The 20,009-nt window shown below is 44.9% G+C and overlaps 1 protein-coding gene across 2 annotated transcripts; it reads right to left on the bottom strand.

Moving 5' to 3' along the window:
- Positions 1–17: 17 nt before the first annotated feature.
- Positions 18–18,936, bottom strand: kar (monocarboxylate transporter 10-like protein kar). Of its 2 annotated transcripts, XM_070281451.1 has the most exons (5): positions 18,572–18,936; positions 5,561–5,925; positions 4,721–5,504; positions 4,542–4,652; positions 18–380 (listed from the first exon to the last, which is right to left on the bottom strand). In XM_070281451.1, the coding sequence occupies exons 1-5, from the start codon at positions 18,915–18,917 to the stop codon at positions 364–366; spliced, it is 1,623 nt and encodes a 540-aa protein (XP_070137552.1). In that variant the 5' UTR covers positions 18,918–18,936; the 3' UTR covers positions 18–363. The 2 variants fall into 2 exon arrangements, with proteins under 2 accessions (XP_070137552.1, XP_043067719.1); XM_043211784.2 differs by lacking the exon at positions 18–380 and having other exon boundaries at positions 4,184–4,652; positions 18,572–18,932.
- Positions 18,937–20,009: the final 1,073 nt, after the last annotated feature.

The raw sequence follows: 20,009 nt of genomic DNA, 5'->3' as shown, positions 1-20,009 counted from the left end.
CAATTAAAAAGTGTATGCTGTTCTTTGATTTGTTTATTAAAAATTATAATAGTACTTTTATTTGGTTTTTGCGAATGCGCCTTAGACTAAGTTATATTATGCACGTTTATGGAGGATGGGGATAACATACAGGCAACCTCCTTCCCCGATCCGATGGATGGGCATATGTTTGGACACATGTGCGGTAGATATGGTTTATACATTTATATAGAGAATGAACATCTCGAATTTGCGCTGGAAAAGCTGTTACCTCCGATTCCGGAAACAAGGAGATTGCAGCTAAAAAATGGCAGAACTTTGCAATTGGTTTCGAAAGTTTTGTGGAATTTTGAGTTAGTGCGACGACTGTCTCTCTCTCTTTCTCTAGGCCATCGGTTTTCCTAAAAAGGATAATACAGGATAATACATTTGAGGTTGTAATTTCTGGTCAATCGATTTGAGCGTAGCCCATGCAATGACTCCGAGTTATTAACAACAAAAGCTGGCGTTTATTTACAGCGTGTCGCGATCGATAAAGCTTATGATCTAGAAAGCTATTTTCAAACCAATGGAAATGGGGATGGGAATGGGGATTAAAGGCTACTCTGGGGCAGGCCCCAACGGCATCTAAGGGGGCTGTCCCGAAGAAGAAGAAGCGGATCAACCCTAATAGGCGCATTCTGGGACAAGCTCCCAGTTGCGCTCAACTTCAAGTGCTTCCCACCTTGAAATACCTTCATGTGGGTAAATTCGCGACGTCCACCCAACCGGATGCATTGTGCAAATTTGTCGCAGATAAGCTGAACGTGGAGCCCAATGATTTAGTCTGTGCTAGGCTGATCAAAAAGGATGCTGACATCAACGCCCTCAAGTTCGTCAATTTTAAATTGGGAGTTCCGGAGCAAAATTTCCCAACAGTCTTCAATGACGATTTTTGGCCTATGTCGGTAAAAGTCAGCCGGTTTGTTCATAGAGAGCCGGCTAAGGTTATTGACCTCCCGGCGATTCTACCTTTACCGCATTCGCAATCTTCAAAAAACCCCCAGTAAGCGGCGCCGCTGGCGCCGTTACATCGTTTTCTTCTCAAGCTGCAGTTCGCCACCCCGATTGCTCTCTGCTGCGCTACCAACAACAATCGGCGTGGGCGTTCATGGTAACGGTTGACGCTGTCTTCAATTCCTCCAATAATTGGCTTCGTTTGCTGATCTATATTCTTCAACAACAACAACTTTTTTCAAGGCGAGTTGTTTATTTCTTATCTTCACTTGTGGATGCCCAGCAACAACAAGACGATGGTAATCGAGACGTTGGCAGCGCATCGCTTATCTTATCTCTTTTCGTTGGGCCACTCGCTGGTGCTTTCTTTTCGCCGATGGAAGATGTTTATTTACGTTTTGGACCCGTGGGTGGATCTTTGCTGCGTTTGGATGTGCCTGAATATGAACGCTCAATGTTTTCACCTGGCACGGAATCTGCCTTGCTACTGGACTCTCGCAGGTCTACTGATGAGTCTAATGGAAATTTCTATGTGTCCTTGTCGGCTATTTTGCAAACTATGCGTATTGGATATGCCTCCACATGCACCAGTACCAGGAGTGCACTTTCACCATCACCGCCTTGCCGTCCAATTCCCAGTTTGGACTGTAGCTACTCGTCGTCCTTGAACCCTAATAAAAGCCTAAAAGTTCTATTCCAAAATATATCGGGAATGAGAACCAAGACCCGGATGGTATTCCTCAATTCTTCTGCCTGCGATTTTGATGTAATCATCCTTGTGGAAACCTGGCTCAATGACAAATTCAGCTCCTCTGAGTTCTTCGAGCCTAATTTGTACCATGTATTTCGAAAGGACCGAGATGCATTCAGTACCCAGTGTGAGCGAGGTGGAGGTGTGATCATCGCTATCCGTCGATCTCTTCAGGCTACACCACTGCGCCTTCCGGTGGCCGACCCTTTACTGGATCAGCTTGCGGTCTCAATCCAGGGCGTCCATGGCCCGTTCGTCATCATTGCATCATACATCCCTCCGAACAGCGCATTCAGTATATATATATCATGCGCATATGGAAAACATCACTAGTGTCTGTGCTAGAACGTCGGACCCTACCGCTTTGATGGTAGCTGGCGATTTCACCTGTACCCTGTGGTACCCTGTGAGGGTACGAAGATCCTATAGGCTTCCCTGGTACACAAAAGGTTTAAAAAACTTAAAGAATAGAAGGGATAAGCACTACAAACGATTTATATTGACAGGTGAGACTCGAGCAGGAGAACTGTACCGGCAATTTAAGCGGGAATTTGATTTCCTTAATAAGTTCCTCTACAATCAGTATATATCCGATGTCGAAGCTAGCCTTCGATCCAATCCTAAAGCTTTTTGGCGGTTTGTTAACAGCAAAAAGTCAAAATCGGACATACCTTCATCCATATGTTATGGTAATTTAGCAGCCGACTCGGATCAGGGCGTTTCTGATCTTTTTGCAAAATACTTTGCCTCTAACTTGGAGCCGAAGGTTCCTTGGAGTGATCATGAAACTCTTCTTAGCATTGAGCCTTTTCTTAATGTGAGTAACATGGACGTTTTGGACGGTGACCTAGTTGAAGCCACTGGACATCTGACCGAGTCGCTCACACCTGACGTGGACGGTATCTCCCCATTCTTTCTTAAGAGGAGTATCGCTTCTCTTTCTACTCCCCTTCAACTGATGTTCTCCTTTTCGCTCTCTTCTGGTAGATTCCCCCACCGGTGGAAGATTACTTCTATAATGCCTATTCACAAAGGTGGCAGTAGGTGTGATGTTACTAACTATCGACCTATAGCCAAAATTTGCAACGTCGCTAAGATACTGGAGCGAATAGTAACTAAAAAATTGACTTTTCTGGCTCGCAATTTCATATCCCCCAACCAGCATGGTTTTCTGCCTGGGAGGTCCACTACCACTAATTTAGCTGTCTTTTCTAAGCACTGCTTTGAAGCTTTTGAAAACCGATTTCAGGTTGATGCCATTTACACCGACTTCTCCAAAGCCTTCGACAAAGTGTGTCATGCTGCCCTTCTGGCCAAATTATATAAATTAGGTATTCATTCCTGCCTATTAAGTTGGTTCGAGTCTTATCTGGCTGACCGACCTTGCCACGTTACTGTTGGAGACGCTATCTCAAGTCCATTTGTCACCTCCTCTGGTCTTCCACAAGGCAGGTCTCTTGGACCTCTTCTATTTATAATTTTCATTAATGACATCTCGTCATGCTTTCGTCATTCGCACTTTTTAATGTATGCGGATGACCTTAAAATCTATAAAGAGATTAGCTGCATTAGTGACAGTTACTTGTTACAGGAGGATATATCCAGAGTTTACTCATGGTGCTCCCGCAATCTTCTTCCATTAAACTTATCTAAGTGTTTGTTTACCCGTTACAGTAGGCGGTCTCTTGAAATCTGTACGGGTTATTCCATCAATAATTATAATTTGGCAGCTAAAGAAGAGGTGTTAGACCTTGGTGTCTTATTCGACAGCAAATTTAAATTTTCGGGTCACTTAGACTACATTTTACCTAAAGCGTATGCTATGCTGGGCTTTGTTAAGAGGCACGTGAACCAGTTTAAAAGTCCATACTCGAGCCTCAGCGTCTATGCTGCATTCATTCGGTCGAGGCTGGAATATGCCTCAATCATTTGGAACCCGGAGTGTAAAGTTTGTTCCAATAGAATTGAGCGACTCCAGAAAAAATTTTTAAAATTTGCACTTCTGCCTCTAAGGTTTCAGGATCCTGTTCCTTCATACCAGAGCCGTTGCCTTCTTCTGAACGTTTGCACGTTGGAGGATCGGCGTAAACTGGCAGCGTTAACCTTTTTAAATAATTTAATCGTTAATAACATTGATTGTCCTTTTTTGTTGGGACTCGTTAATTTTAATTTTCCTCAAAGGGATCTTCGTACCTTTGCCCCCTTTCGGGTCAAATGTCATAGGGCCAATTATTTCTTAAATGAGCCGATAGAGCGGGCTCTTTCTTATTTTAATTCTTTGCCGCCTAGCCTCCGAACTGAGTGGGGCTCTGATAAGGGTGTGTTAAAACACAAGTTATTAAGGCATTTATTAAGTTTTTGTTAATTTTGTAGTTTTATTTATTAGGTGTAAGTTGTTATGTTATGTAGCCATGTAAGGATTTGTCCATTGACGAAATAAATAAATAAATAAATAAAGGTTAGGGATGCTTGGTGCTGGGATGTAGTGTCTAGAGTGCTCTAAAGCTTGCAGCTTAGCCATGCTATTCGAATACAAAATCGTTGAACACCTAAGGCGGATTTTACAGAAGCAGGAAGCATTAGGCTGATGGTTAGTAAACAGTATAAGTATAGCGACGCCTCTTGAGGTCGTCGTTCAGGGGCTGGGACAAGCTGGAGCTAGAGCCAGAAGCCCGGCTCAACAGGGCAGTGTGTGAGCAACTGGGCAGGGGAGTACCCGTGCCCGGGTTAGTGTGAAACGAGCTACTTGGATGGTCGCAGGCGGCGGAGTCTGAGAAGCGAGTAAGGCTAGGCCAAGAAGAGTCGGGGTACGAACCGGTTCCGTTGTCCACGTGTCCATTGCTGTGGATTCCTCGGGTGGCTTCTGCTGTTGTTCCATTAACCCCATTACTTGTGGCACCCATCAGCGGCGCACTCGACTTGGTGCCTAAAATGAGCATGACATTTTTGAAGATTATGTTTTAAGGATAGTACAAACTAAACTTTAGGACTCACCCCCCGACTGATGATGACCATTTCTGGCTATCTCGATGTCTCCATTGGCCAGCACCACTGCTCGCGGTGCACTCACGCCGTTCTCCTCCTCCTTGACGCACTTGATGAGGAACAGCAGTGAAGATCCCACAAGTGGAGGCAGTCCTGCCAGAATCAACGGCACGGTGTAGGAGCCTGTGCTGTCGAATATCATGCCCGCCACTGGAGGACCCACTGTCAGTGGAATGGAACTCAAGCCCAGAAGAAAACCAATAGCTTGTGTAGCTCCTGAAGGGCCACAGATCTCGTAGGCAATAGGTCCCAGTAGGGAGATAAAACAGCCGTCAAACAGCCCCATGACCAGGGTGAAGGACACCAGAACCACATATGAGTTGGTTAGGGGCAGGAGCAGGGTAACAACGCCAATGGAAACCAGTGACAACTGCTGCAGGTACATGCGATTAACTCCAGGCATATCCGCTATAATGCCAAAGATGAGCCGACCAATGCCCGAGGTGATTCCGATGCACATCACTGGAAGATTGACATCCTCGCCGGGGAAAGTGGTCTTCACAAACTGCATCATGTGGACGTAGGGCACAAAATAGCCGAATAGAGCCAGTGGCACACACAGTGCCCAGATCACAAAGCGCTTACGCTTCCAGATCTCCACATTGACGATGGAGCGCAGGAAGAGATTGATGCGGGATCTGCCAGGTTTCTTCTTTGGTGGCTCTGGCGGCGGATGCAGTGGCTTGTACACGAAGGAGCAAATGATGATGAAGGCAGACACGAGACTCATCATCTGGGAGATCGAAAGACATTAAAAAAATATTCCTAGAAGGTGGACAATAAACTCACCCTCAAAATGGCCTCCAGGCCGTATCCCGCCAGGAGCTTGTCCAGGCAAGGTGGCAATATCACAGTAAAGACGCTGGTACCGGCGGTCACAAAGCCGCTCACCTTTCCCAGGTACCGCTTGAAGTAGTGTCCCAGGATAGCTAGCGTAGGTGTGTAGGCCAGGGCAGCTCCCAGGCCAAACATAATCCCGTAGGTGAAGTATAGGGCACTGATGTTCTCCGTGAAGAACGAGGACAACAAAAGGCCTCCGGCTGAGAGAACACCACCGGCGAACGTGGTCAGCCGGAGTCCGATCTTGTCGGTCAGACAGCCGGCCACCGTGGAGAAGAGGAATGTGGTGCCAATAGCCAAGGAGCCAATTAAAGCTGTAAGTAAAAGATTTAAGATAAGGAATACAAAGTTTTTTGTATTTAAGGCCTCACCCGAGAAAAATTAAATAAATAATTAAACAAACGAGTTGTGAATTAAAATGGGAAAGTACTTTTTAAATAAGCCTTAAGTTAAGTAATAAAATGTTGACCTATTTTTAATAAAGCAAGGCTAAAAAAAACATAATTTACGAAATATGCATATCTGGTTAAATATTTTGAAGAACAACATAAAAACACAGACATTGTATCTACAAGGGATTAGCCCCTGATTAAATATGTCGTAAAATATCCTATTTTGGTTGGATACATTTCAAAATATTTATCTTTTAGATATTATAGACTATCCCTAGGATCCCAACTGTCTGCTCTACTGAATCAAACCAATCTGTTGGTTGACAAATCGAATCTCACGCACTTGCGGTTGATTGTTAAGCGAAGCGATCCAAGTCCCAGGTGGTTTCTTGCCATTTCCAGGTGGGTGCTCGGGAGCATTAAAAAAAGTTTGTAGCGGAAACCCGATCAATTGATGCTGGGAACTATACATTTTGCAGATTGATTGAAATTTTTTCGTATGGCTGTCGCCAATAATTTTCTACTGAACTCTGCGACAAGAGCAGAGGGGGAATAAATGCCAATTAAATTGTTGGCTTTGCGTAAACACTTTCGCTTGTTCCACTTTGGCACTTCAAATTGATGTCCGATTGACGGAATTGGGTTAATTCTTTGTTCGCCGATCTAAACCTATGATAGGGGGGTCTTTGCATCTGACAGCTGCAGATGCAGCTCCCCGGGGAACTCGCTTCCATTGTCTGGGACATGGACAGTGGACCGAAGCAGGTAACGAATGACAAAGTCCGATTAGGGGCCCAGAATAAGTGTCGCCAAATGACGCTTATCATTGGTTAGATTTTGGGTCAAATTGGTATTGTAAAGATTATTTTTATGTTGGCTATATATTATTTATATATTAATTATGGATCAGACAAAGCGGATTTCACTTCGAATAGCGGTGTCCACTATCAAAATATTACTAGTAGTTCTAGTGATAGTACTTGATTTTACCAGGAGCCAGCGATAAGAACTTTATTCAACTCGCGTGTCAGTCCGAATTTATTCTCACAATCAGAGTCCTTCAATTCTTGAGTTCAAATTTGTTTCGTGAGCTATTAATAATAATTTTTAATGTATTTAGCTGAGAAGTGAATAATCTGCCTTGACCTTTGACTTACAGCAGGTTTTTTTATTCATTCATGGGTTTTTCAGCTGTTATGACCACATCGGGTCCGACGGTCTGCCTATCGGCATGGGTCTGGCTCCGGCTAGCTCATCCAGGGCCGTGGCTTCCCTGACCCTTCCCATCTGACCGTTAACAATAAATTAATCCTAAAAACACAAAGGTCTATCGGACGTTACTCAACACTGAAACTCCCACAACATTCAAATTTAAGACTCCTAATACTAACACACGTAACATTTATGCTTACCCTATTGAATCACAGATCTTTTAATACTCCTGTTGATTTGGAGTTTCGTTGGCCTTCCCTCCCATCCTTAGCGGAACGCTGGCCTTTTCTCGCGTCCGCCCCTATTTCATACACTCGATCCCCCTTCTACTTCCCCATTATCCCTTCCTCATGCCCCCTTCCGTATCGCTCTACTCAATATTCATTTCTTTTCTCTATTATTTCTTTATTTTAAGCTAATATTAAACAATTGATATTCGTTCTTGAGCTTTTGCTTTGCTGCCCAGCGTTTTCCCTTTTCGAATTATATCCCACCACGCGGGGACTAAGGTTTTAAATTTTCCCTACCTAGGAGAGCTCTCTTTGGATTTGGGACAACCACACAATATAGGGAAATGATATCTGTCAGCTTCCACAGCCGCTACCAGAATTCACAAATTATATTGGCAATAAATAAAAATCAAATAAGACTTAAAACTAGGTATAAACTTTACAAGATATAAATAAAAAAAAAATGTAACACAAAAAAAATATTTAACACACACATACACAATAAAATAAATACTAATATATATAAAAAAACAAAAAAAAAATTAATTATAATCGGGGAGTCGATGGCGGGATTTCCCCCCTTTTCTTTTTGCAGTCGTCGACTTAAAGGGATGAAAGCGATGTCCTCGTTTGGCTCAGTTTAACCTTTTCAAATTTTTCTCCATTCGGGCGGGCCGCGCATGCGCAGTTAATGGCCCGCAGACATAAAAATGTGTGGAGGAACCCAAAAAAAAAATGCCGGCTTGCCTGGCACTGGGTTTACACTCCCCGAAATTGGCGGTGTGAAGAAAAAATTTAAACCACAAAAATCGCCAGGCCCAATTTTTCTTCTTTTAGGCCTGGCTTCCTAGTCAGGATAAAGGGGTCTGGTCGGTCTGGAAAGAAGCAATCCATTAGCTATGGCTCTTCTTCCAGGACCGACCTCTTACCTCTATTTTCTGCCGATCCTGCCTCCCGTCTCCGTCTCTTCCTCCTGGATTATTGGCCGGAACTTTTTAGTTTTATTTGGTTTAATTTTTCCTTATATTTTTTGAAAAAAATTAGGCTTTGCGTCTTTAGTTTCACATTTTTTCCACCTTTTATATATCTAGGTGACTTTGTCGCCCGCACTGTTCGCCACTTGCATTTCATCTGTTTCCCAGTTCTCTTGGGCCCCGGAACGGTCATTCGGATAGGTCCGTTATTCCATACATGAACCGTCCCGGGTCAACAACCCCTTCAAAAAAATTACCCCAAATTTCCCTCTATCTTATTATCACTAGGTGGCATCACTAGGCAGATCTTGCCTGAATAGGTGGCATCACTAGGGCCTACCATGCCTGAATAGGTGGCATCCCTAGTCCGACTTGTTTATCGGCCACAACAGCCACACTAGCATTTTACGCTTTCCAACGTCAAATGCTAATGGAAAAAAGGACGATTGAATCCCCTTTTCGGAGCAGACCCATTATCAGGAGGCCTCTTCGGACTCTATCTTCAGCGCCCAACGTGGGAGACGACCCCTTCGAACTCAACCTCTGCTTCTCCATCTCGACGTTTGGTGCCACTACGCCTGGGGTTGTAGGATTGACAGCGTCCTTCGATCTCGCAAGTACCTACTTTACCAGTCCAGTGCCTGATTCATTATTCCCTTTCTCTTCCAGGAACCTCCTCGTTGGTATACCTTTTCCTCCTTCTCTCTCCTTGTCACTGTCTCAGATCTTTCAGGTGAAACACTCCCGCCGTCTTCCCGTCCAGATTCTCCACCTCGTACATGTGGTCCCCGATCGGCTTTCGGATTCGACACCTTACGAATTTTCGTGCGAACTTTGCATTGAAATTCTTCCCAAAGTCGCTGAGAACAAAATTCCTCCGGAAGACTTCTTGGCCAGGTCGAAATCGCACCATGCGCGTTCGCCTATTATACACTCTTGCACTGGTTTCATGTGCCCCATGCAAGTTCCTTCTTACCGCATCCCTGATCAACGCCATTCTTTCTGATGAGGGCAGACAAAGGATCTCGTTGTCCTCCAGAGCTTTCAGCCTCCTTGCTACCTGATAGTCCGTTCCATCTGTAAACATGTGCTGTCCAAACAGGGCAAAATGTGGTGTTACTCCCGTCGCGGTATGCACCGACGTCCTTAGAGCCGCCTCAATTTCCGTCAGGTACAGATCCCAATCCCTGTGGTCCTGGTCCAGATACGCTCTAATTGCGTTCAACACCGACTGGTTCACTCTCTCCGCTGCGTTTGACTGAGGGGAATACACCGCTGTTCTGACATGGCGGATGTGGAATTCTTCCGCCATCTCCTTAAATCGTTTTGACACAAATTGTTTCCCATTGTCCGAATGGATGGTCTCCGGGACTCCAAAAGTGTGAAATATCTCTCCCACCAGGAATTTCACCACCTCTGCCGTCGTTGCTTCCTTCATCGCCTTCAGGAAGACGTACTTCGAGAAGTGGTCTACCACCACAAATATATAGGCGTGCCCTTTACGCGACCTCGGATACTTCCCCAGGAAGTCTATATAAAGCTTCTGGAATGGCCTGTAGGTTACCGTCTCTGCTCCTATGCCTGGCCGCGGGCCGCTATTCGTAGGCTTCGTCTCCTTACACGTTCGACAGTCCCTTACAAAAGCCCGGACTTGAGCTACCATTCCCGGCCAGTAAAAACGCTGCCTCAAACGATACAGGGTTTTACCCATTCCTCCGTGGGCCTTATTAGGTGGGGAATGCGCCTGGTCTATCAGGGCCACACTCAGAGAGGTTGGTACCCACAACTTCCAAGTGTTCTCCTCCAACTCCGTTGCGGTTCTGCACTCCGTTCGCTTGAACACGTAGCCGTCCACAACCTTAACATCCGGGAACCTCTCTTTTTCCGACTCGAGCACCTGCCTCAACTCCACGTATTCTGGTGACTCAAATTCGGTTGTTTGAAATCCGAGCATCCAGTCTTCTTCCGGCTCCTCGACGGCTTCCAACATCCTTGATAGCGTGTCTGCCACCACGTTCTCGGTCCCTTTGCAGTGCTCGATTGACATCTGGTACGGTTGTAGCTTGAAAGACCACCTAGCCAATCTTCCGGCCAGGTTCTTCACGGACATGATCCATTGCAGGCTTGAATGATCCGTGAGCAGCTTACATGGCATCAGTTCGATGTACGGCCGAAAACGTTCCACTGCTAACACAGCTGCCAAACACTCCTTCTCCGTTACGCTGTAGTTTCGCTGCGCTGGGTTTAGCTTCTGGGAAAAGAAGGCTATAGGACGCTCGCCCTCATCTTTCGACTCTTGGAACAGAACTGCTCCTACTCCTGTGTCTGAAGCATCGCACTGCACATAAAACATCCTTTTAAAATCCGGATGTCTTAAGACTGGCGCCGTAGTCAGTGCTTCCTTCAGCATCCTCACCGATTTCTCTGCCTCCTCCGTCATTACGAATTTGCCCTTTCTCAGAGTATCCGTCAGCGGCGCCGCCAGTTCTGCGAAGTTCCGTATGAATCTTCGGTACCATCCTGCCATCCCAAGGAATCGCCGAACTTCCTTGGCACTCTTTGGCACCGTGACCCTGTTGATTGCTTCGACTTTCTCCGGATCGGTCCTCACCACTCCTCCGCCAATTACATAGCCCAGATAGCGCAGCTCCTTGAAGCAAAAGTGTGACTTCTTCAGCCCTATCGTCAGTCCTGCCGCCTTCAGACTCCTGGAAACCTCCTCCAGCGTCCTCATGTGGTCCTGAAAGTTTTCCGATACCACCAACAAGTCGTCCAGGTACACAAAGACACTTTCCCTCAGTTCCTGTGGTATCACCTTGTCCATAAGTCGACACAACCTCTGGGCTGCATTCGTTAACCCGAATGGCATTACCACGAAATGGTACAACGGGCGACCCGGTACCGTGAAAGCCGTATACCTTTTGCTGGCGTCGTCCAACTCTATCTGCCAGAACGCGTGCTTCAAATCCATACTGGAAATGTACCTTGTTGTTTCGATCCGACTTAAGATTCCCTCAATGTTTTGCTGTGGATATGCGTCCTTGATCGTGATCTTATTCAGCTTCCGGGCGTCGAGGCAGAGGCGATTTTTCCCTGGCTTCCGGACTAACGTAATAGTGTTGCTCCACGCGCTGTCACTCTCTTCTATCACTCCGAGTCGTAGCATCTCATCGACTTCCTGATAAATCAGCGCCTGTACTGCTGGAGACACGGGATAGTGCCGATCCTTGATAGGCGTGGCCCCTTCAGTCAGCTCGATGGTATGTTTCATGAGCGCGGTCCTTCCTAGTCCACTTTCCTCAAAATTCAAGAAGGATTTTTGGACTCTCTCCAGATGTTCACTCTCCGCTTCACTTAATTTATGATGTTCATGCTTGATGTTGATGTTCTCCGCCGCTGTTGTGCTCATCTCCTCCTGGGCCATTTCCACTTCATCCACTTCGAATAATTCTGTGGCGATCTCGAACTCCTGCCAGAAATTCACTCCCAGGTATAACTCCTGCTCCAACGATGGACATAGGTAGAACAAGATCTCCTTTTTTTTATTTCTGTATTCCACCTCCACCACCACCTTGCCCAAGATCTGCTGCGGTGCTCCGTTCGCTGTCCGGACCTTCGCGTGCCACGGCTTCCATGGAATTTCCTGACGCTCCACCCATTCTCTGCAGCCTCTTCCGACCAAACTGACCGATGCTCCTGAATCCAACAGACCTCTCATCTCCATTCCTGCCACCTTGACCATAGCGTAGGGTCGGGGGTCCCTCCTGGTTGCCCCTTGCGTCATTGACATCACTGAGCTCTTTACTCCCTGGCGTTCCTTTTTCCTTCTTCTAAAGCGCTCTCGGATCTTTTTGACCCTTCTCGTGACCATCGTCATCCCAGCTAGTTGGTTCTGCCGGAAGATTCTTTCTCTCGCCTCTTTATAACGTCGCACCCTCTCCTCCAAGCTCTGTATCACCTTCTGTTTCGCTTGCTCTATCCTTCCGGCTTCACCTTGGTTGTCGGGTACGGATTCTCTTTTGGCTATCTTAACCCGGCTCACTGCCTCCTCTGGACCTCGGGCTCCTTCGCTGAACGTTGGTTGCCCGTTACCCCAACGTTCCTGTTGGCGTTTCCCTGCTTGCAGTTAGGACATTTTGGCGTTACGGTGTTTGCCAACCCGCACTTGTAGCAGAAAATTCGTCGTTGCTCCGCTTCGCAGTCCATGTACACGTGACCCTCTTGCTGACAGTTCCAGCACTTGATCACCTTCCGGGGTGCGCCGTTGGTTATTGCTGCCACCATTTCCTCCGACCTTTCCCTTGCTCCTCCTTCGGCTGATTCGTTTGTCCAACACGAATGCACCTCCTCCAGTCTTCCTACACGTGGATCCTCCCGGGGTTTGTATCCAGTGGCCATGCGTTGCCTAAACCCTGCTCCTCGCTCCGGAACTAGGACCCGTTCTACCTCCTTACACTCGTCGTGTAGGTGTTCCAGAGTGTACACCCGAATCGGATAGACCCACTGCCTCATCGGCTCCAGCAGATTTCGTTTTGCCGTCTTGATGATCCATTCATTATCCACACCTGCTTTTATGGATGCCACCAGTCTATTGAGAGCCATGAAGTAATCTTCTAGCGACTCTCCCTGCCGTTGTTTTCTTTCCGCGATATCTTGTATCCTATCGTAGTCGCTTCTGTTGTCACAATATCGGCGTTGTATGGCTTCTTTCAGTTCCCTCCAGTCGTGTGGCGGCTTTGTCCTTATGAGTAGCCAATACCATTCGGATGCTTCTTCGGACAGCAAGCGGTGGAAGTCCCGTAGCAGCTCAATCCATGGCATCGCATACTGCCTCTGTAGGTGTTCTACCCGGAATACGAAATCCTCCGCTCTCATCGTTCCTGGACGCCCGGAAAACTGACAACCCCACTTATCCACGGGTACATAATGCCGGCTTCTTTGCTGCGATTCGTGTCCCGGTGGTATCCGATACGTCCCTCCGGTGTTTTCATTCCTAGGCCCGTCTCTTTGCGACCCAAGGAAACTCCTATTCCGGCTTGAACTGCGGGGTCTCCCTTCGGTCTGCGGTGCCGGGAACTCCCAATTTCGATTCCTTTCCGGCCTTTGATTCCTCTCCGCCATTGAGCGGTTAAGGAAGACGTTCAGATCTTCCGCTCCTGGAGCATCCACCTGTCTCCTGTTGTTTCCCGCATCTGAGCTCGGTGGTGCAAGTGAAATTGTCGGATTTTCTGCCTTTCGCTTGTCTTCCTGACGCCTTCCTGAACTTGGAGAACCGTCTGCTGACCCTGCCGGCTGGTTATTCTCCACCTGCGTCATCATTGAGGACTCGGAGGATCTAGAGGACGGGATCTTTTCTTTACTCTGTTCTATTTTCCGGATAATTTGCTCGAATCCGGTCCTCATGCACGCGTCGATCCTTCGATCTACCAACTGGCTGAGATCCACCCTTAGCTGCTCTTGGGATGTTTGTATGAGGGCTTGAATCTCCCGACGATTGAAGGATGCGTAGGCCTCTGCGTTTTCCATGCTATATTGCTCCTGTATGGGGTCTAATTGCACATGGGAATAGGTTCCATATGGAGTGGATGCTTGGTCCAGGCTGAGGTTTCTTGGAATAGCCCCCCTCTGTTGTGCGCTGAGCCGACCGGTCTCTCTAGTCTCTGTACCGCCCTGTGCGCCTCCTTCCCTGTCCAAATCCATTTCTCTTTCTTCAAGCATTGACAGACTCGGACCACCCATGAAAGTATGATTCGGAGGTTTCCTTTCGGATTCGGAGTTTTTGGTTGACCTATCTATCCTAAGAACTGTTTTTACTCGCCTAATAATTCTATACCTAAATAAATAATTAAAGGATAAACACTAGGGAATACTTTCAACAATATAAATAAATAAATAAATCAATAACCAAAAAAAATAAATAAATAAATCAATAACCAAAAAAATAAATAAATAAACAAATAAATCAATAACAAAAAAAATAAATAAACAAATATATCAATAACAAAAAAAATTAAATAAATCAATAACAAAAAAAATAAATAAATAAATATATCAATAACAAAAGAATTAAATAAATTAATAACAAAAAAAATAAATAAATAAATATATCAATAACAAAAGGATAAATAAATAAATATATAAAAATTAAATAAATAAATCGATAAACAAATAAATAACCCGAATAAATAAATAACTGATCACTCTCACAAATTGCAGACTCATATACTTATCAAACAAATTCTCAATCACGATTTCTTCTATTGAATCTTCTAACTGGGGGCTATAAGGAAGGACTTCTTGGTTTCGGACCGAGTGTTTTTTTTTGGTCAGATCTGTGATTCCCTGGTATTAGGGTAAGTGTTTTATATGGCATTGTCGACTATTCGAATCATCAATCTTATTGATGGTTGATAGTCAAGATGCCGATCCGTTTTTGAATTATGTTAATTTTTATTTTCTTTCAGGGTTCCATTTTGGTCCTTCTTGGAGCAACGCAAGGGACTTAGCCGTTTGGGACATCCATTTCGGGATCTGGAACCCCATATAAAAACTAATTAATTCTAATTCCTTATTACTATTTCCTACTATTTACCTACGCAAACGATCTCCTTTTATTTTTTTTTTTGGATCGTGACGTTTTTTACCCCCTTCCAGCGCTATGTGTTTATATTTCCTGATCTAAACACAGCCGTAGGATTTCCCCCCCATTCCTATATATAAACATCTGTCCTTACACTAATTCCTATCTATTTATCACAGTAATTATCACAGTTAAATTTCTTGGTTCCTAGTGCGCAAATCAGTTTTTTGATTCTCTATCCAATCCTGATGTCGCATTTGGAATCAATCATCAACCGCGATCCTTACTGTCATGAATAACGTTGATTTCCTATATGTTCATTCTTCCATCCTTTTTTTGTAGTCCAGAGATACGCTATTTGGGTGCCTCTCGAGCGGTCACCTATCTGGTTCTCTGGACTATAAAAAGTCGATGTTCTCCTTGTGGAGGCTATAGCGTTGATTTAAAATTGGGCGCCATATTGTTATGACCACATCGGGTCCGACGGTCTGCCTATCGGCATGGGTCTGGCTCCGGCTAGCTCATCCAGGGCCGTGGCTTCCCTGACCCTTCCCATCTGACCGTTAACAATAAATTAATCCTAAAAACACAAAGGTCTATCGGACGTTACTCAACACTGAAACTCCCACAACATTCAAATTTAAGACTCCTAATACTAACACACGTAACATTTATGCTTACCCTATTGAATCACAGATCTTTTAATACTCCTGTTGATTTGGAGTTTCGTTGGCCTTCCCTCCCATCCTTAGCGGAACGCTGGCCTTTTCTCGCGTCCGCCCCTATTTCATACACTCGATCCCCCTTCTACTTCCCCATTATCCCTTCCTCATGCCCCCTTCCGTATCGCTCTACTCAATATTCATTTCTTTTCTCTATTATTTCTTTATTTTAAGCTAATATTAAACAATTGATATTCGTTCTTGAGCTTTTGCTTTGCTGCCCAGCGTTTTCCCTTTTCGAATTATATCCCACCACGCGGGGACTAAGGTTTTAAATTTTCCCTACCTAGGAGAGCTCTCTTTGGATTTGGGACAACCACACAATATAGGGAAATGATATCTGTCAGCTTCCACAGCCGCTACCAGAATTCACAAATTATATTGGCAATAAATAAAAATCAAATAAGACTTAAAACTAGGTATAAACTTTACAAGATATAAATAAAAAAAAAATGTAACACAAAAAAAATATTTAACACACACATACACAATAAAATAAATACTAATATATATAAAAAAACAAAAAAAAAATTAATTATAATCGGGGAGTCGATGGCGGGATTTCCCCCCTTTTCTTTTTGCAGTCGTCGACTTAAAGGGATGAAAGCGATGTCCTCGTTTGGCTCAGTTTAACCTTTTCAAATTTTTCTCCATTCGGGCGGGCCGCGCATGCGCAGTTAATGGCCCGCAGACATAAAAATGTGTGGAGGAACCCAAAAAAAAAATGCCGGCTTGCCTGGCACTGGGTTTACACTCCCCGAAATTGGCGGTGTGAAGAAAAAATTTAAACCACAAAAATCGCCAGGCCCAATTTTTCTTCTTTTAGGCCTGGCTTCCTAGTCAGGATAAAGGGGTCTGGTCGGTCTGGAAAGAAGCAATCCATTAGCTATGGCTCTTCTTCCAGGACCGACCTCTTACCTCTATTTTCTGCCGATCCTGCCTCCCGTCTCCGTCTCTTCCTCCTGGATTATTGGCCGGAACTTTTTAGTTTTATTTGGTTTAATTTTTCCTTATATTTTTTGAAAAAAATTAGGCTTTGCGTCTTTAGTTTCACATTTTTTCCACCTTTTATATATCTAGGTGACTTTGTCGCCCGCACTGTTCGCCACTTGCATTTCATCTGTTTCCCAGTTCTCTTGGGCCCCGGAACGGTCATTCGGATAGGTCCGTTATTCCATACATGAACCGTCCCGGGTCAACAACCCCTTCAAAAAAATTACCCCAAATTTCCCTCTATCTTATTATCACTAGGTGGCATCACTAGGCAGATCTTGCCTGAATAGGTGGCATCACTAGGGCCTACCATGCCTGAATAGGTGGCATCCCTAGTCCGACTTGTTTATCGGCCACAACACAGCTTAAAAAGGAACTTTGTTAAATAGTTGCGTAAAAGCATGAGATTGCATCTAAGATTTCGCTCTTTTTCCGAAATATAAATATAAGTAGAATATTAAATGCAGCGTGTTTTCCTAAAATAGAACTTGACCCACTATTGGGGATTTCACAAATGTATGTTGGACACGTTCAGAAGCGAAATGGTGCCACGAATAGGAGACATCTAACTCTCCTCCACATGCGCAGAAGCCACAAATCTCAATCTCAGTCAATGTCAATGCCGCACGTTTCTCGCCGTTCTCTTTGAATCCGGCAGGCAGGCAGGCAGTCAATGGCAATCCGCCCGAGAGCTGCGTGGCAATCTATTAGATAATACCCGAATCCCCGACGATAGGTGCCAAATTTCTATACAAAATAATCAGAAAACGGAAGGGAATAGACTGCGCCAAATTACATGTGGCGTCTGGCAATTGTCTGGGTGGAGAGAATGGGGAGGAACAATGCTCAAAATAGATCAGAATACTTATAGGATGCCTCATATTCAGATATCTTATTCTCTTGCAATGTGTCTGACGCAATATGCAGGAGGACTTGCTGCATCCGATTGGCAGTTGATTGATCTTGACCTCCGACTCACACGGATGAGCCGTAAGTGGATGGTTCGCTAAGCCCGTTTGATTGTGCCTATGGAACTGTGTAATTGGCAGGAGGGGGCGGCGACGATGGTGACAATTAATTGATGAATCGAGACCGACAAATGTCGGGCATATATGGCTCACACCCGACACCTCTCCGCAGGGCTCAGGTTCGGATTACGTCAGGTTTTAATCATATTGCGGAACTAGCTGCCGCTCTAGCTCTGGCTTTAGCTTTATTTTTTTTTCCCTTAACTCGTCGGAGGAGGATCGTTGTCAGGCGGCACTTGAGGGGCTTCCAATGGCAGCGCCGGCCGACCAAGTAACTGGGTCAATTAATAATAATAATGATTATTGGACTTTCTAACGTACATTTGCAATCAAACAGATTGGAATTTATGGTTTGATTCAATAAATCTGAAAAGTTTAAGGTATTGTAAGAACAGCGTAGTTGGCAATACATTTCATCCATGAAATATACATAACTCTAAATGTTTGCAAAATGAAACAAAATACATCGAAATTCCTTAAAAATCAAAAGCAGCGGGCCATAAAGTGCAACAGGGCATTAATGCATAAAGCTCTCAGAAGCACGTTATCAGTAGGAGAATGTTTCCATTATAATTTATGATTCCATTGGAATATAAATAATATAAACATTTTCCAAATCTAATTTGTGAACGGCCCCCAGGCCAGATGCTCCAATCAAAGGCCATACCATTATGGGTTCCTCTGAAACAGATAGTGGCCTCGGACCGTGCCAAACAACTGTCCAGTTCCCATCTAATCTCGTTTGCTCGCACTGCATAATTACAATCAACTCGAGTACGGAATTAATTTGCCGCGGGCTAAAGGGATCACCGTATAATTTGAGACTTACCCGCCTTGCTGGAGGCCTCCGGATCGCCCAGTTCTGTCAGCCGGTCCGTCAGCAGGGAGTGGAGCACACCGTAGGTGTTGATGAACCCGAAAATGATGCCGTTGCACAGGAAGGCACTGACCATCACCAGCCAGGCGCGTGCTCCTCCGTCCGGCGGCTCCTTGCCGTGTATGTCCCGACAGCAGGGCGCCTCGATGTGTGTCCCATTGCCATTCTGAACCGGAGTGGCCACCTTGCCATTGGCATGGACCTGACCGTTGGTGGCGGGCGATATGTGTCCATTGGCGGGCAGGATCCGCCCATTGGCATGTTTCTGTGTCTCGTTCAGAGGCTCATTCTCGGCCATGGTATATTCCTGTTGGTGGCTGAAATGTACAGAAACGAACAGAGCCTGATCAGTGGATGCAAATTAAATTAATCCCAAAGTTCACTTTTAAAAAAAATAATTTTTAATTTTTAATTTTTTTATTTTTAAAAACTTTATTTATTATTTCTTATTTGGTTCACAAACTTTATTTAAACGCTTATGCTAGACCGATTGTATGTGAAAGGCTTGCTCCCGGAATAAGACTGGATAATTTTTAATTGCCACATAACCAACAAACCTCGGCTTAGGAGAAATTCTTCAATCAACTTTTAGCAATGAATTCACTTGACGTCGGTGCGATTTTCCTATATCGTCACCGCTACTACGTACTACAATGTTTTATTGAACCCGACAGAAACAACAGAACAAACGCCTCCCAGCAGCAATGTGCGTGGTTGTTTCAAACCAAAATGGATAATATTGGACTTGGGATTGGACTTGGAATGGATTATTGGACTTTCTAACGTACATTTGCAATCAAACAGATTGGAATTTATGGTTTGATTCAATAAATCTGAAAAGTTTAAGGTATTGTAAGAACAGCGTAGTTGGCAATACATTTCATCCATGAAATATACATAACTCTAAATGTTTGCAAAATGAAACAAAATACATCGAAATTCCTTAAAAATCAAAAGCAGCGGGCCATAATGTGCAACAGGGCATTAATGCATAAAGCTCTCAGAAGCACGTTATCAGTGGGATAATGTTTCCATTATAATTTATGGTTTCATTGGAATATAAATAATATAAACATTTTCCAAATCTAATTTGTGAACGGCCCCTAGGCCAGATGCTCCAATCAAAGGCCATACCATTATGGGTTCCTCTGAAACAGATAGTGGCCTCGGACCGTGCCAAACAACTGTCCAGTTCCCATCTAATCTCGTTTGCTCGCACTGCATAATTACAATCAACTCGAGTACGGAATTAATTTGCCGCGGGCTAAAGGGATCACCGTATAATTTGAGACTTACCCGCCTTGCTGGAGGCCTCCGGATCGCCCAGTGCTGTCAGCCGGTCCGTCAGCAGTGAGTGGAGCACACCGTAGGTGTTGATGAACCCGAAAAT

Source organism: Drosophila bipectinata, chromosome 3R, assembly GCF_030179905.1.
Source record: "Drosophila bipectinata strain 14024-0381.07 chromosome 3R, DbipHiC1v2, whole genome shotgun sequence".
Classification (NCBI taxonomy): Eukaryota; Metazoa; Arthropoda; class Insecta; order Diptera; family Drosophilidae; genus Drosophila; species Drosophila bipectinata.
Note: the sequence above shows the minus strand (reverse complement) of the source record. Positions and strands in the feature narration are given on the sequence as shown.

Excerpts from the sequence above, each read along its gene's own strand:
- kar (XM_043211784.2), bottom strand. The coding sequence starts at position 18,917 with ATGGCCGAGAATGAGCCTCTGAACGAGACACAGAAACATGCCAATGGG. Across the intron at positions 5,505-5,560 it reads GCCTGGAGGCCATTTTGAGG|ATGATGAGTCTCGTGTCTGC; the intron begins GTGAGTTTATTG and ends TCGATCTCCCAG. Across the intron at positions 4,653-4,720 it reads TGGTCATCATCAGTCGGGGG|GCACCAAGTCGAGTGCGCCG; the intron begins GTGAGTCCTAAA and ends TGCTCATTTTAG.